We start from the raw sequence: 18279 nt of genomic DNA, 5'->3' as shown, positions 1-18279 counted from the left end.
TTCCTTAAATACAACATCAGTCTCATTGTCCATGGCACTGGTTGCATGAATTTAATTGTAGCAATGTTATTTAATGATTCATGCTACTATGCTGACACCTTGGGCAGGTCATTGTCAGACCAAAAGTTCAATCTCCTGCAAAAAATTCTAGTCATTAAAAGTGGGCTGGATTCAAACAACCACTCTAATTAAAGTAATTCATCGTCCGGTGCTTTTCTGTCGTGCAGTGAACAACACAAACTCATTTCTGTAATGGGATGATGAGAAGCAAGCGGATTAGAGGGACGGGAGGGTGGAGGAGAGGATGTGGGGGGTTGGGTCGGTGGACAGTTGGCTTACCTTCCAAATGAACCGTAAAGCTATCAAATGTCACGCTGACCACACATACAAGGTGTTGTGGGTTCAAATTCACTGCATGCCATCCTCTCTCTTGCTGTCCTATCCTTCCTGTCGCTTTCCACGGAGCACTATCTAATGAAAAGAAACACAACTGCCATAAAAAATAATCATAAAATGTCAGAGTGGCTCTACCACCGCATCCTCAACCAGGTGGCCCAAATTAGGGAAACATAATCAGTTCATGCAGTCATCCATAGATGCCCACATACACACACACACCTCTATTATCACTCTGAGTGAGCCATCTGCTCTGCTCTGGCTTTCTTCTTTTATCTGTGATGCTGCTTTCAAGGCCAGGTCATATAAGACCATTTACAACCACCTTTCCATCTAGTGAAAAGGTACAGCAGGTGCCCTTTGCCGTGGTTGTGATGCAGGTTTTTCTACAAACACATCAACATTTTCTCTGAACTCACTCTTAATGGTGCTTAATGGTCATTGTGACGTCCAAAGCAGTGCTGAAGCGAGCAGTTCAGCTCATGGTGTTTGTTTGAGACGCTTATGTAATGAGCCCTTTTCCCACGGAGCAACAGCTGGATCGCCATCCGGACTGCAGTGAGTGTCAGCAGTGTGTGCATGCATGCTGGCTTGTCTGTCTGAATGCTTCCTCTGTCTGTGGATACGTACATTATGCACATCTAATTGATATTATGGATTTTAATCTCCTGAACACCTCCTGTACATGACAATATCCTAACAGAGATTTGGAATTTTTGATGTGCGAATGTATAATTTCAATTATACATTTCAGTGCTATTTCAACAGTTATAAACTGCTGACATTTCCTGCTTCCACTGTATAAAGTACTGTTGATCTCACTAAATGAAGTAATAAACAAGGGCTGAATATCATCTATCTGTCTAAATATCACCTAAAACCTTTTGAAGAGTCTATTTTGGCATTACACTTGAGAAGCCTACTTACACAGAAACCGCTTGTGGACAAATTCCTGAATTAAATCAAATTATAATTACATTTTATGAAAATCATTTGCTGTGAAAATTTTCACCTACCAATGAAGATGGTTTGTGTGACTTTGGAGGTGTTTTCATGTGCCACAGAAAGTCAGTACTGCGTACAGACTGACAGATGGATTGAGGTCGGGTGAAGGTGTATATTTCTGCAATCCCATTGGCCCAGGCTACACACCTACCCAGAGTAACTGGCAGCATATATTTTACATTGGGACTTGCTCCACAACATTATCCAATCTCCACAAGATTAATGGTGTCCTCAGCACAGTGAGAGTTTGAATAAAAGTCTAATATGCAGTGATGTGATTGTAATGGGCAAGCAGTAACCATCTCACCGTCAGAGTGCAATTCACCATTTGAATGCTAATTGTCTTTTTGATGATTTAGTTACACAGTACAGTTGCAAGTGGGCTGTCGTATAATAATGATTTCAGTTAGATGATAAAATCCTTCCTCAAAACTAACCCAGTTTCATAATTTCAGGTTTGTTAACATTCCTGTAGCTGTAGTGAAGGAGTGAGTCCCCCCCATGACTAGAAAAACAAGGAATATAAACAGTGCTTATCTCTCTCTCTCACACACACACACACACACACACACATACACACACATACATACACACACACATCGAGAGAGAGAGGGAGATAGGGCCCACTTCCATGACCTACTTTATATAGAGGTCTGTGATGTTGAGGTGGTCTGTCTCGACGCAGATGGTTAGGAGACAGTTAACCACATAGGGCACTGTCTTCCCCCACTCAACCCCATATATGGTCATGGTCAGCAACAGCAGGACTTATTTAGATGCTGGGGGAGTGTTACTTAAAACGGCATGACACAACACCAAGTCTAATCATGACTAAAGCTAAGCACACGCTACGTGTCTGCGCTGCACAGACATGCTCGTGTGTTGTGTGAGTAAGTGGGAGTTGATTAAACGCTTGCACGCCGGTAGATGAAATCATCATCATTGCAATAAAGTCCAGCCGTTTGGGTTACGATGGCTGGCTCCACTTCCTGTTTGAATTGTTGCCGAGGCAAATACCTCGCAATCCACCCCACTCTCATCACCAAAACTATAAATCTGCAACTATCAGATCGTCTCCATCCTGAGCACGGTTATGGGTGCATAGCTCTCCAGAAATTCCTGGTGAGTGAGACTAGATAGAAAAAAAAACATAAAACGAAACAAAAATAAATGTGTCACGTCCATTGCTCCACATTAAAATGCTTTCAAATGCCAAATGATTGCTGCACCACAGAGAGGATTTGTAATATCTCTGACTGTAGCGGTTCAAATGGTTGTCAGTTTGAAAAGTGTGCCACAGGTGAACGACGCGGTTCATCCTCACATTCCACCAGACGCTGTGCGCCGACAACTGACCCGGTGAAGCTGCTTCGACACTCTGCTACTCTTCACCACCATTTCCTTTTTAGTTATCAGGTTTATTTCTACACGTACTGGCAGCGGTGACCTCACATACACACACTGGTAGGCTAATGGACTATTAGTCATAGCAGGTTTATGTGCCAGAGTGATTAATGCGTATTGAGACAGTTAGATTGCTGGCGGGACTTAAAGTAGATTTCCGAGCATGTTCATAATGTATCTAGGGGTGTTTCTCCGTGTGTTTATAAACAGCTGTTGGATATTGAGGAGGAACACACAAGGAGGGAGAGCGTGGAGCATAGAAATAAAGAGGAGGGAGACTTCAGGAGTAGGTAGGGGGAGGTCAGAAAGCTGCAAGAAAACAGAGGAAGAGAAAGCTCCAAACCATAGTGGGAAAACCCTTACAAAAGAGGGAGAGGCTCTCTGACAGCATTATGTTGTTTCTGGTTCCCTCCTGTGACTGGAGAATGGAAGGGGAAGAAAGAGGAGACAGACAGATTAGATAGGAAAAAAAAGGAGCTGGTGAGAACAGGGGACCATGCCATCCTGACTGTGACCGAGGACACAGACAAAAAAAAAAAGGTCATTTTAGAGTCAGAGGGGAGGACAGCACCTTGTATAACAGCAATAATGACATCACATGTCAAACGAGGTGTAATCCCAGGAAAATGTCAGAGCTGTCAGAGCTGCTCTATAAAGCACCGTGGAAAAAAAGGTGAAGAGAATGCAAGACAGAGGCAACATGACGCTGTTTTCATTTACACATTTCACACTTATTCTATTTGCAGGGCCTCTGTCTGTCGATGCACTGCAGCACAGAGAGGAGCTGTTCTGTAATCACCCCTGAGCAACTGGAACAACAGAGGATTTAAGCGTTGGGGCAGTGATGGGATATGTTTGTGTGTCTATGTGTGAGTGAGTGTGTGTGTGTGTGTGTGCGTGCTTGGATATGTGTTTGTGTGTCTAGCGCTGCTTTTGCTCTGAAACAGTGTCACAGTATTGTAGTGGTACAGATTAAAGAAATGGCTTTCTGTTATTACCCTCTGCTGCACACACATACAGTATATCCACACAGCACAAACACTGCAACAGTCTGGAGGAAAACAAACGGTTCTGATATGCACTAAAAGTGTTTTGAGGCTACGGCGGGGCGAAATAAAGAAATTAAAAAGAAAAAAAGTGGTAATGTGAGCTAAAGGGATGCTTGCATGCTAATCAGTAGTATCTAACTTTTGCCAGTGGTACACAACACAGAACACAATGCTCAGTTTACATTAGCTGTCACTTCACTATGGGCTTCTGTAGCGAACATTTTTCACCACGGTGCCCCATAAGCTTGTTTCTTTTCTCAGAAGAAGAAAATAATAACTCAGTGCGTGTTTATGTGTGTGTGTGTGTGTGTGTGTGTGTGTGTGTGTGTGTGTGTGTGTGTTGGCGGTGGTTTTGGGGGTTGAGGGGGGGTGGGGTGGGGGGGACTTAAGCCTAGCTTTTTGGGGAAAGGAATGCTGGGAGAGTGACTCAGTGACTCCTGTGTTTCCGTGATTCAGATCAGTTCTGATCAGCAGCATATTATTCAGAGACATTGCACACTTCCAGATGTGCGTCTATCTCTGACTTTCCGTCTGTTTGGAGCGTGAATCACTGGCTATTGTTGCTGTACGTTTTTATCCTGTCCTACCAAACATAAACATAGATGTGCATTTACTGTAAATGAAACCTGAAGAAAACATGTGAATGTAACTGTATCTGTCCACCTCTCTGGCCTTGCTTGTTTACGTTAAAGGGAAACAACTCCACAAATAAAACCGCCACTGTGTGCTCTTGAAACCTGGGGCAGACTGTCTATAAGTATCCCTGGATATTTCATTCAGTCAATCAAAAAATCATATTTAAGTTGTCACTTCTCTACCCATTGGCTGATTTATTTCTATTTGTGGGGATGATGGTGGGCAGGCATGTAGTTGAGTTTTATTCTCACACGTTTTCCTAAATTCTACAGTTAACAAGAGGAGATACATATACTAGACACATGAGATTTTGTTCAAACAGCACCATTCTCCTTCATTCTCCCTCAAGCTACCAAATGCTGCTGCTCTGTAACTATTAAAGGGACGAAGGACAGGAAAGGAGACGGACAGTAAGAAAACATTAAGGATGAGGGGAGGAGGGGAAGCTACGAGCTGGAGGATCCAGTTTTACTCTGGCTTACAGAAACTAACTTGGGCTATGAGAGAGTGACATGCTCTATCTTTTCACAGTCACAGTATCTCACATTGATTATGAGAGTGCATCCCATCCATAGTGTTACCTGCCCTGCAAACAGCAACAAACTGACCACTGTTTATTCACAAGGAGTTTAGAGACATGCAACACATACTGCAGAGAAGTCTTCAGCATCACCCGAGTTCAGTCCACAGTCAACAAACAGCTGGAACAAAGTCATACTCATGAATACAGCGTCTACATACCTCTGACTCGGACATAGCAGCAGTCACATTTGGTGAGCACTTTTCTGAACAGGTGTTGACACCCACACCCTCGTTGGTGGTGACCCCCTCTCATGGTGATCCACTCCTGCTTGACTCAAAACTGTCAGAAGCAGGCATGGCGTGGGACATACACTAACACTACCACACACACACACACACACACACACACACAGTATTCCTGTGGTACGCCCCAGAGGAGATTGGAGGAAAAGTCTACAGAGAGAAGAAAAAGCTCCACAGTCAAGTTCGCTTATTCCAAATCGCGAGTAGAATCCACCGAGACGACAGTCCGAAAGCTGTTAGGATCCCATGCTTGGAGGACAAAGAGAAGGAAAACGAGAGAGACGATACTCTCCGCCACTCACTAGGCTCACTGTGCGGTCAGATAGTGGTCAAAAGATTGTGAGAGCGAGCTAAAGTAATTGAGGGAGCGACAGAAAGGCAGAGGAGGGGAGGGGATGTGATGAGGGAGAGGGAGGGAGTGTAGCTCGCACGCTGCATGACTGTGCCAGCATCTGCTTTCCCAGTCCCACCTCCTCTCATTCCTCTCCCCTCCCTCTCTGCTCCCTCTCTCTCTCTCTCTCCACCCCTTCACACCTCCCTTATCAGCTTCCCCGCTCACTCTGATCCATTCACTGTGGCTGTATCATTCTCCAGCCAGTAGGTACTGTCATTGCATGTGCAGTTACGCACATGTGGATTTTTCCATTCAAGATATGAATTGTATTGATTAACTTTCCACTCAATCATGTTTTGTCTTCTTTAACACAAAAATGCACTCTCTCATCGCTCTCTCTCTCTCTCCAACACATTTTCCCCTGTAACTCTACCATACAGTAAACTGAATGAATACAATTTAATTGACTTAAAATAAATAGAATACAATTGCATGGGTACTTACGGCAATGTGCATACAAACACTACACAGATAAACACTGTCACAAGCAAAGAGAAATTACTTCCGCACACACACACTAGCAGATGTGCAAACACAGAGAGAGCACCTAAATTTGTGTATTTCAAGTGGAAAGGAAACTCAAAAAATGTCTGGGAAAACAACTTGACCTTTCCCATTGTGGTTTTGTAGTCCAAATTCATTTTTATCATATGGGAAACTCCCTCCAAAAAACGGTATGAGAAGGAATAGTTCTCATACCATCGAACATTTCCAGAAAGGCTTTTGGAAAGCTCCAACTCTTTCATTAACAAATTTAAAAACACCTTCAGATGTAAGTCAACATTTGCATGTCAAATGTACATCAAAGCTGATTGGACAAAGCTGATCTATCTACCGTATAACTCTTTATATATCTCTTTCTCTAATCGAGGAGGCAGCTACATCCTCTCCTTTGTTACCGCAGGTAACAAAACATTCCCTCTGCTGTGGAAAAACCAACATTATGTGGAAATATCCCACACACAGCAAACTGAGCTAGTAGGTTGCAGGCAGGCTGATTTAATCTCAAAGCCAAGATTAAGTATTCATGGCTAGATGATCTTCCGAGCACAGCTGTCCAGGCAGCCTGTAGTGTGCTTCAAGGAGATTTATGCTCTAACTCATATTCACCCATACGTGAACAAATTCAGTGAAGAAGAGAGGTTGAGTTAAAGAAGAATGTCTTTCATACAGCTGCTACACACACACACACACACACACACACACACATCCACATGCACGTCATAGGTTGACCAGTACAACCCCGCAATCTCAATCCACCCAGGAGATTACAGCTATAAAAATATCAAAATGCTCTTGGTCTCTTGGCCGTCTACTTAAGCTTTTAAAAACCACGCTTAAATGATGATCCCACTGAGCTGAAAGCCCTGAGCTTTCCACAATGTAGCCACATTGTGTGTGTGCATGCATGTACAGTATGTGTGTGTGTGCGTGTGTGTGTGTGCAAGCACGCATGTGTGTGTGCATTTGCCTGTGTGTGTGTGTGTGCGTGAGCATGCACAGGTCAGTTTTTGTCAAATTAGCCACTATAAATAATGTATATATCTTGCATTTAGTGTTGCATTTAGTATTGTAAATCATATATTATTTAAAAAAAAATAAGGATTGCAAATCTAAATACTGCCAACCAAGTGTTCTCCTAAAACAAATCTCATTCCTCTCTGCTTTTCCCTCTCCTCTCTCCGGTCAGCCCCTGGTGTGACTGCAGGTTGTTGGACTCAGACTGCTGCAGCTACCTGCTGACCTGCCTGTCTGCCTGCAGGTGGTGCATATACTGTACAGTCATCTCCTCCTTCTGGTCAGATGGCTCCCCACTATGGATAACATAAGCAGTGCACCTCCAGCCTCAGTAACTTGGGAAAAGTTCCTGCAGTAAACTATTAGTCTAAATTCACTAAAGAGATCAAGTAGGGCGTTGCAGTAAAGCGGTTACCTTTGCACCCTGCTGCCTCACTGGACTTTCCAGTCCACTTGAACTCGGTCCCAGCTTTCTGATTGTTCTCATCCAGCAACAAGTCATCGCTGCTGCTGTCTGAAATCTTAAACACAAGACAGTCCTGTGAGTGAGTGGGCGACATGGAAAGAGAATAAAAACATTTTTGATCTTTTCATCTTATAGTATTTTCAAATGCATTTATTTGTAATAGTATTTGTATTTGTAGTATTTGTAGGCCTATTTGATATGTGATCAATTTAGGAGCAAGCATTGACATGAAACAGAGAAAGTGACTGAGATGCTAATTATACCACTTTCCCACTCTATTTCACCACTCTCTCCACCGTTTTCTCTTTCCTATTTTTGCCTCAGCCTAAGTGGTTTCTTATCTTATCTGTGGAATTTCTCTGAGAGGACTAAACTGATCAGGAGAGTACAGCAGAACATCAATTTCTAGGCCAAAGTAGTCTGATGCTAAAGAATAACTCCTATTTATTTTCATATGTGCTTGATTTTCTGGTAATTGCCACATAAACGACAGCAAAATCTAGTGAGTGCCTAAGCTAATTGTATGGGGATCATGGCATTTTTTCATAATTCATGGTCAAATAAACTTAAGTCAACTTAAAATTCAACACTACGTTTAAGCTAAATTAGTATGATCATGTCCAAAATCTGAAATATGTAGCGATTGCACGTACACCTCCTATTCATTCAGCAGAGATTTCACTGAAACAAAGTAAAGGTCATATGACAGGAAAGGAAAATGAACACAGAAGTTACACAATGCATAAGCCTACTTTTAGCTCTGGTATCCTATAGTCTACTTTTTTCATTGCACTACTGATTACTGCATGAAGCAATATGCAATACTTTACCCATCATAGCCACAATACATTTCACACACTTTCAGCATCTTTCTATGAATATAATCACTCAGAGCTGAGCAGGGTAGGAAGTAACCCCAGGATGATGTGTGCAAGTTATTTAGCATAAAAGAACATCATTTCCATGAGCTCACTTACGCAGCGTTGGCCTCGTGGACCAAAGGAAGTCATTCTACCAATGGAGCCCAGAAGCTGATCGGCCCTGCCTTGCACCTTTGCCAGAGTCTTCATTCTGCATCCTCCGCTCTCCCTCTCTCTCTTCCTCTTGTGCTTGTCCTTTTTCTTTACTTCACCGTCTTCAAATTGTGTCTCATTCTTCTCACCTCAATAAAACATCCTTGCCTCATCTTTGTCCCATGCGCTAATATTTACTTTAAAGACAGAGAACAAGTTGTGATATTTCAGAACAAGATCTCTGCCTTTCTGCTTGATTTTCTATAGAAGGACATAAGTAGAGAATCCATGTTTTGCACCAGATCGTTTCAGCGTCTGAGTCTCCTCTGGGCAGAGCGGGGCAGCTGTTCAGTTGCAGTGGGATCTGTCCTCAGGCCCCTCTGGGTAGGAGGGGGTCAGTCTGTCCCTTGACACGTCCAGTCACGTCTCACACACTAACTTCAGTTGCTGACCATCCCAAAAACAGACGTTTTAACCAACTCAAAATATTTTCAGAAAAATCTTGAAATTATGGCAAAGTGAAAGAGCTATGCTGTCTATAAAATCCAAATAAAGACACCTATTATCATAGTCATATGGGTTGCTTTTGTTGTCTTTCTTTGCAAATTCAGCTGCCTTTTTTAGAGTTACCAGATCTTACTAGGTGCTGTATTTTCATTTCATCTTTTTGTCTTCTTCTTCTGTTAAACCTTCCACCCAAACCATGTCTTCTCTGCTTTCACTCAACTGACAACTTTTATTCCAGTTTCTACACCAAGACAACTTAAGTCCTGCACTGGGCCTGAAAAGACATTTAAAACCTTAACTTTTCACGGTATATCAAATACAGACAGACATTTCAGATTTGACTCACAGAAACTGGAATACAGTTTGGGTCCTGAATCATTTCTGATATTCAGGACACAGATATGAATAGTCATGAAGTCGCATGTCATACCTCTCTCTCTCCCCCAATCTTTCCTGTCTCTCTCATAGCACCAAGGAACATATTAAGTTAATCTAACAATCAGTGTCAGTCTGTTAGGCCCAGATTATAAAGAGCAAATGTTTTAGATTTGAGCCTGTGAACTGTGTAAGAGATCACCATCCTGTGGTAACTCTGGGAAATACCATCACTCAACCATGGCTGCCATTGCCATTCAGCATAATGAGTTTTCATTGCCTTTTTTGCTTGTATTTTAATTGCTATACCTGTTTTAACTATCCCTACTGTATACAGTTTGGAATCTCTCCCAGACAGGCAGTTCCAGTTCAGAGTGCACTGGTCACCTCTGATGAGATTTGATCGTAGTCTGATCAAATAATTAGATTCCTCTGGCTTAAGCTGCTTTCAGTGGGCATTTTATACATTCAAAATTGGATTAATGGCTTCCTTCTGTATGTCAAATACCTACTGAATACACAGTAATATCAAGTGTGCTTGTTATGGCTCCTGGTCACTCATTTTCCAGAGACAACTTCCCATAACGGTTATCGCTCCTTTTCTTGTCTCTCAGAAATACACATGACTGTCAGTTTAGCAGAAGTTTGATAACCAGGGGAATCTACCTTTTTCCAACAAATATCCAAATAAAGATAAAACAGGAAAAACAATGACATGGCACTTCAGGAAATTGTCTCCTTTACTCAGGTGACCAAACTGTAAAAAGCAGGTGGAAATCACAGGTAGTGCCGACCCCACTGCTGACCTGTAGAAAGATGAAAATGGCCATGGTAGTAATCCTCTCCCTAAAGCTGTTGTAAGTGGGATGAGCAGTAGCTGAACACACACTGTGCGAAGACTCCTCCTCTCAGTTTTATGTCATCACGACAATATGTGTGATGGAGATGGGTAAAGTACCTCTAAATACGCGCCTGGGGAGAAACCCTGACCTCTCTGCTACTCTGAAGACACAGCAGAAGTGCCTGAGGAAGAGGGAACTTTTCCATGAGAAGCCATAGGAGTGTGAAATACATCGGCCGACACATGGACACATTCACATTTCTTCCAAGCTATTGATTACCCATTATGGTAAGTGTATGCTGTTTGGGTGTGCGTGTGTGTGTGTGTGTGTGTGCGTCAGTTACTCTGATCATAGTGATAGTACATTTGCATTCTTGTGAAAGAATACAAATGTAGATGCTGCGGTTCTGCCTCTGCGTTTGATCTTCTTTATTCTGGCTCACAGAGAGTGATAGCCTCATGAAAATGAACTGTGCTTCCACCTTGGATGGTGATATGAATGACATGACATGTATGACAAATTTCTTCATTTTTCACCTAAGGAAGTGCTTTTATGTCTTGTATTAGAGGCTTATGCCTGTGTCATTGGGTGCTTGTGCCTTTGGTATTTACCATGAGGATATCTGGAATACAAATGAATCTATAAAGATATAGCGTATTCATAAATCAATACCATTCTGCAGATTGTTTGTACAGTTTCAGAAATACTTGTGTATAAATGTTTGCTAGTGACGTTTTGCTAGTGATGAATACACATTACATTACAGGTTTAAAAAAAACAAAGATCAATGTGATTAGTTTCAGTGGTCAAGTTGGCTTCTGAATGCAGGACTTAGAGCCAAAACATGAGTTGAGGAGGGCCGCATGTGACTGAGGTTATTCTGAGGTGGGTTGTTCCTCATTTAGCCTCATGTTCAGCACAGCTTTTACATGCTGATCCAGTTACTCAACAGAAAAGGCACACTGAGCTCATTCAGCCACTCCCATTCCATGACACACACATAACAAACTCATGACCCCTGACAGATACTCATGCCAAACTGTCAATAACAGATCTGTTGATCTGTTGATTTGACTATGGTCCATTCAGTGGTTTTGTGGGTGTTTTCAAACCCCATATAGACTGTGATGCACACTTTGGTTTTAGCCTTAAACTAACAACATATATCTAAACCTAACCCAATGGAGAGATGATATTAAATTGGCTTTATGGAGAACTGGTCAGAGTTTCCTTATCTAGAGCCCTCCTGTTATACCATTGTTGCTATAGACAACATACTTTCTGTCTTAGTTTCTATTTTTGATTTCCTTGCAGATGTAGCCAGCGGATACGGCACCATCTCACCTATTCTACTGCTAGAAGATGGCTGCTGCAGTTGAGGACCCTCACCTCGGCTCGGGGCCGGACGAGGACGCATCAGAAGTGTCTCTGTCAGGGAGCGAGTCAGATTCAGACAGCCTCCTCTCCGATGACTCGGTGCTCCCAGACCACAGGCAGGAGACGGCAAACGGGCGCCCGGCGTCAACACTGTATGAAGCATGCGCTCGTAACCAACCCCAGTCTCTCCGGAAGGTTCTGGAGAGGGGAGTCACAAGAGAGGAGGTCATGGAGTTGGACATCAATAGCTGGGTAAGGGTCTCATACATAATGCCGATACTTCATAACTTCTCACTTACTGATAGATGCTTTGGTAATTGCTCAACAATTTCCTTTATCCTTACCAACAGAATGGCCTGATGGTGGCTTGCTGTAAAGGTTTTTTGGATATTGTGTATGGCCTTCACAACTGTCCCTTTCTAGACATAAATCACCAGGACAATGAAGGCAACACTGCACTGATGATTGCCTCCCAAGCAGGCATGTACTACCCACTAAACACACTGAACATTAACATGAAAGCTTTAGTTAAGTTAGTTTTCAATTTTTGTTGTGAATAACATTGAAAGAGCTGAATAAACAAACTATAGTTTGATAAAATGTTAATTTCTTGATTGATTTGAAACTGAATGGATATAAAAAAAGTTCAAGTTCTGTGGATAAACCATTTAAGTACAGCGCCCTCACTGCCTGCAGCATTCTCAATTATGGTGTAATTAATCTGTAACAAATTTGATAAATGGTATATATGAGTTACACAGCAAAAAGAGAAAGACTGTAATACTTTCTTTTGATCAAGATGCAACATTTACGTTAAAAGAGATCTAAAGCCCAGCAGTTCTGATCTCTGCATTCTGTGTTACTCTCCAGGTCACGTCTGCACAGTCATGTATCTCCTGAACTACTTTCCTGGTGCGGACACTGAAATAAGGGATTGCCGTGGTTTCACAGCCCTCATCAAAGCTGCTATGACGGGCCGCAATGACATTGTGGCTGCTCTTATCATGGCTGGTATGTAAGAGCCTGGTCCATCTATGAACGTCCTGGGACAAATGATTTCAGTGATTCATTACCTTCCATTTTGTACACTGTACGTCTTGCTTAATAAATAATGCATTACTTTCCCCCCCATTTACCATTTCAAGTTGAATGTAATTGATATGACAGGTGATCGATCATGCTTTCTCGTTTAGTTGAGTAAACAGTCGTTAGGGTCTTAGGCAACTTTGTTTTAGTCCTTCACTCATTTTTATCTATTTATTTCATGATGTACGAGTTACTTTCTGGAAAATTATATTTAAGCATCTCTCTGGCATCATAACTATATAAGGTTAAGATGTCAGACAAATATATTTATATATCGGTCACTGATAAAAATTAAATCAAAAGCAGTCATTTTATGATTGTATTGATTTCCATTAGGACTATAATGTAGGAAAAGCAACAATCCAGATTTGTCTGGTGTACTACTTAGTCTCTTCTCAAACCTTTTATTGTGTGTAGCAAAATGCATATACATTTGGGTTATATGCATAGATGATTTAATAGACATTTAATGTCTGTTAAATCAAACAAATCGTATTGGTGCAGATCCCCTTTAGAAGACTCTCCTCCCAGCAGGACAAACAGTATTCCAGCTTATTCCACCTTTGACACTTGGCTGTGTTGCACAGATATAGAAGCTGTTGCAATACGATATTATTAGATCTTCATTAGAAACACTTACATTAGCTCATTAACAAGAACTCTTACAGCTCTAAATAGGGTAAAATGAACAGCTATAGCACTGGTGGTGGGAATAGCTGACCCCATGGTTTATCTGTCCATATTTGAAGCCCACTAACTCTCTTCTTGAGTGAACGAGCGAGTGACGCCAGACCGGTTTAAGGGATCACTGTGAGGACATTATCATGTCTTAAAACACCCTTCAGTAATCTGTGACTTACTAGTCTTGTAGGCTGGTAGTAGATTAGCTATTTTAGTCTGCACATGATTAGTCTCTGCTGATCACTATTGCTGTTTTACATTACAGCCAACATGTTACAATGTCAGCATTGTATACCTATCATATATATTTATTTCATTGCTCCTGTTCTCTGCCTTCTGTCTTTCCAGGGGCTGACATGCATGCAGTAGACACCACCCGTAGTAAATGTGCTCAGGACTGGGCTCTGAAAACAGGTCGCTATGAAACGATATACCGTCTCCGCCGCCTTACCATGCGGCCCAAAGCGGAGCAGTTCTGTGAGAGTTATGTCCCTGAGTGGCCTGAGCTCAAGGAGAGGGTAGCCAAGGCCACAGCTGAAAGAAGCGCAGGGGTAAAAATTACCCAGCGGCTCAAAAACACCTTTGGCTTCCGCTTTCCTCGTGACCCCCAGGACAACGGGATCATAGACCACATGGTGCGCATGACCACCAGCATCCACAGTCCACTGATAGCTACTGGATGCCGTCCGCTCTGCCCTACCAGCCCTCCTGAGGTGGGGAAGAGACGTCTGGCTGTGCAGGAGCTGGTGAAGAAACATACAGAGAAGGAATTAGAAGTGAGCGCAGTGTGCCACAGCATCGGCTCAGTATCCACCATCACTCCCTCCCTCCACTCCTCGGAGTCCATCACTACGACCTGCTGTGCCGACCCAGATCGGCGGGGCAGTATCCTATCACTGGCCTCCACCAAGGTTACCACATTCATTCCCCGCAGTATGGCAAGGAGGAACAGTGTGTTCCCCTCTGGCTGCATCCCCAAAATCAATGTCTCAAAGTCTGCAGACGCCACGCCAAAGAAAGAGAAGAAGAAGAAGAAGCAGAAGGGCTACCTGGAACCACCCAAGTGGAAGTACAAAGAGATCAGGGAAGAGAAAAAGAGGGAGAAAAAAAGGGCTGAAAAGACAGAGAAAGAGAAAAAAGAGAAAGGGGATAAAGACAAGAAGAAGGAGAAAAAATAAGAGTTTCAAAAACTGCCTATGATTTTAAATCATACACATTTAGCAAACCATTATGGGTATTGTACCAATACAGACTATATTTAGAAATGTATTGTTCCATACATCCCTCTTCCATGTCCTTTGCCAATACTGCTTTGTGGACCCAAAGGTTTCTTCTGCTGTAACTGGGATTGTTTTCCCCATGCAATAGATGAAACCAATGTAAATACAACAAAACGTCCTAATGGGGAATGTGGGGGGTTTTGAGAGTAGGAAATATATTATTATATTATATATCGAGGGCTTGGAGCCAAAGGGGCGTAAGTGCGTTATAGTAGATTTTACAGGAGAGCCAAAACAAATTTTGATTAAGCTTGGATCAGCTGCCGTTACCACATACTAAGCACAATATTTTAACTTTTTGTGTTATCAGATTGAGCATTACTATAAAAACAATACTGCTACAGTTTAAGTTGAATTATATTTGTTAACTTTTTTAAAAATGGCAAAAGAGTGAAATACGCCTTTTTGGCACAAACATTGTCCCAATACAGCCATGCAGAATATGGGCGTATGTAAGTAAACAATTGTAAAACACATTCATTTTAATACAAACCTAGCAATTACACTTCAATCAACACTGAAATATAAAACAAGATCAGAATGAATATCTTTATCTTGAAGTAATGCTCAGCAACTTTCACCAAGGCCTTTAGAATTGTAGGCTACATGGAACATATCAAATTGATTGATAATTTTTTTTCTGTTAAAAACTTTTAATAAACCTTTTTATAAACCTCTATAGACATAAGAAACTACTTTTGATTCTAAACTACTACTTTTTTTTTCTTTTGCTAGTGTAATACATTTTTGTATGTGTCCCAGGACACATCACTTATTGATGTGTCCTGGGACACATTCAAAGACCTGTAAAACTCCTCATAACACTGAGGGATAACTTCATACCAGCAGTCTTATTATCAGAGCTCATCTTGACCAGTTCACACTCCTAACATTATAAAATAACATTTTGAATCTATAGGCCTAAGTATTTCATGGGAATATTAACATATTTACATTCATCTAATATTGACCTAGAATATTAATTAGGATATGAATAGGATACTAAAAATGATGTGATCATGCTGCCATGCTAGCATTATTTACGTCAGCATACATTTTGAGTTGACCTAAGTGCTGTTAGAATCCTCTACCCAAAATGCTTGTTCAGTGTCAAAAGTGGGGTTTTGCTTGGTGTCAAAAGGGCATAAGTGCAGTTACACCCTTTTGGCAGCAAACAAAACCCTACTTTTACTGTTACGGCTTTCAGTTTTTGTTTAATTAAAACTTATGGGTCATGATTTCAGTTGTGTCCTTTTGGCACTGAAAAGATCTCACTGAGACCTTTCAATTGATATGTAATACTCATATTCGCCCAAAATCGCACTTACGCCCCTTTGGCTCCAAGCCCTCGATATTATTATATTAAAATTATGTAAATTGAAAATGTGTTTAACTCAGGGTTTGAGACTTTGAAACCAAAGGCACTTTAGAACTTGTAAACAGACATGTCAGTGTCATTTTCACATTATCCATCTTTGTAACTGAAATTACTATTGTGTAAAGTTTGCTACCGGAGAATGAAGGAATATGTAGCTATCTATTGTTGTTTGACTGTAACGTTAGAAACATATGCTGCAGTGGTGCATATAGGATCAGTCTCAGATTAGAGGAGGCAGACCAGCAGAGTTCAGGTGACTAGATGATGTACAAAGGTAATAAAGCTAAAATAAGTGTATTGGTTTTGCTAAAAATGTTGTTGATGCCATAAAAGTAATGGCCATCTCCTAACTGGTATGCTTGTACACAATAATATTCAGTTCATAGGCAAGTCTCAACATGGTGCATTAATTTAGAGCAGGGATAAGGACTATGTCAGAGCCATGTGGTTATCTGAAATTAATCAACACTCCTCCAGCCAATCAGAATCAATTTATCCAGCACATGTATAATAAATATGAATGTATGCTATATTGATATTTTTTTGTCATGTCATGTTTCCTCTAGCAGAAGTTGAGCCAGTTTTGAGGGAAGTGGCAGAAAAAAGTGATACTCAGTTATGATCACCTTCAAACGGAGAAATGCTAGTAAATAGGAACCAAGTGAATTGTATTTTTTAAAGGTAATGTTGTCCATTCTATCAGTATCTTAGCAAGGACAACAAGAGATTGAGGAAGTCAGGGTCAGGGAGACAACAGAGAGCAGCCCACAGAACGGTCTTTCCCATTCAAATCAACGTTCCTGGATGGTCTGAGCGGAGCCGCGAGGTTTTACAGCAAGAACCAAGCAGTGGAAAACTGGCTTTGCAGCTGAATTAAGTTGTCAGTCATGCCTCCACTAGGTGGGGGTCTTTTACAAACTGCTGCTGTCTTTTTAAGTCGGTCAAAAGTTTGACATCTGTGCAGTTAGTGGAAATGGTTCTAGTTGAGTTAATCTGTTTCAGCTGATGTCTGTTAGCTGTTAGAAGTTAACAAATTCTAACCTTTCTTCTCCACTAAAGGAAGGCTAAGCAATGTTAGTAGGCTATATATCATGGGTAAAGTTGATGATGCTTACCAGCTAGGTTTGCTAATATGTTTTGACAAGAAGAGCTAGCGCGAGAAGCACAATCTTTGATAAAACTACGTTAACCTTGTCACTAATGTCAGCTTTCCATTGAGTTTGACAATTTGCCAAGCACTCATGCAACAGACACATCTGCACAGTTCTCAAGCAAGTGTGACACACTTTACGGCCTGAATGCCCGGACTTGCATTGTCACCATAGCAACTAACCCATAAAATCCCATAGTCGCCATTTTATGGTGTACCAGCCAAATTACCATAGCAAACAGTGGAAGGACTGTTCTATCCACTCAAGTTCTGTGGAGCAGCCAAACCAACCAAACCCCAAACCCCGGGCCGGGCAGGACACTGCACCACCCATGGCTTCACTGGGGCCTTTTTCTGTTGAATTTATGTTTGCAGCTGTTTGTGCTCAGTGTGATGGAAATCTTCCATCAAATTATAATAATTATGTAAAACAACTACATTCCATTATAATACAGAAGTATGTTATAGGATCTTTAATTTTATCAATTTAAGATTCAAGTTAACAACTGTCTAGTGATGTGTACATTACAGGATTCTTCGATGCAAAGCATCTTGGAACTGGCTTGTAACGCAGTAGAGTGCTCCATATGCTGCCCAATTTGATCTGTAAGGTAAAATACATGGAATGTCCCTCCCCAGTTCAGCCTCACATTACTTGGGCTCAGCACCAAATATATTTGTTGGAGGCCCGAACAGGCTGGCCCACATTGGGCCCGAACGGGCTGGCCCACACTGGGCCTGTGTGGGCTTTAGTGCGGGCTGCCCACAGAAAGTCTGCAGGGGGCCCAAAGGAAAAAAATGCTGCTGTGGGCCTCGCCTGGGCCAGCCCGCACTGGGCCCGTTTGGGTTTGGTGTGGGATGGCCCTAGCCCACAGCACCCACAAAAAGCCCACACAG

At 41.8% G+C, this 18279-nt stretch overlaps 1 protein-coding gene across 1 annotated transcript; it reads left to right on the top strand.

Annotated features, from left to right (window-relative positions):
- Positions 1 to 11792: 11792 nt before the first annotated feature.
- ankrd33ab (ankyrin repeat domain 33Ab) lies at positions 11793 to 14752 on the top strand. Its single transcript, XM_071916554.2, has 4 exons — positions 11793 to 12059; positions 12158 to 12287; positions 12678 to 12818; positions 13923 to 14752. The coding sequence occupies exons 1-4, from the start codon at positions 11793 to 11795 to the stop codon at positions 14750 to 14752; spliced, it is 1368 nt and encodes a 455-aa protein (XP_071772655.1).
- The last annotated feature ends 3527 nt before the right edge of the window (positions 14753 to 18279 follow it).

Source organism: Centroberyx gerrardi, chromosome 5 (genome assembly GCF_048128805.1).
Source record: "Centroberyx gerrardi isolate f3 chromosome 5, fCenGer3.hap1.cur.20231027, whole genome shotgun sequence".
In the NCBI taxonomy this organism is placed as follows: Eukaryota; Metazoa; Chordata; class Actinopteri; order Beryciformes; family Berycidae; genus Centroberyx; species Centroberyx gerrardi.
Note: the sequence above shows the minus strand (reverse complement) of the source record. Positions and strands in the feature narration are given on the sequence as shown.

What these genes read in the sequence shown, in the direction of transcription:
- ankrd33ab (XM_071916554.2), top strand. Translation starts at nt 11,793, where the DNA reads ATGGCTGCTGCAGTTGAGGACCCTCACCTCGGCTCGGGGCCGGACGAG. An exon ending in AGTTGGACATCAATAGCTGG is followed by an intron (nt 12,060 to 12,157) that starts GTAAGGGTCTCA and finishes CCTTACCAACAG; the next exon opens with AATGGCCTGATGGTGGCTTG. An exon ending in GGCTGCTCTTATCATGGCTG is followed by an intron (nt 12,819 to 13,922) that starts GTATGTAAGAGC and finishes CTGTCTTTCCAG; the next exon opens with GGGCTGACATGCATGCAGTA.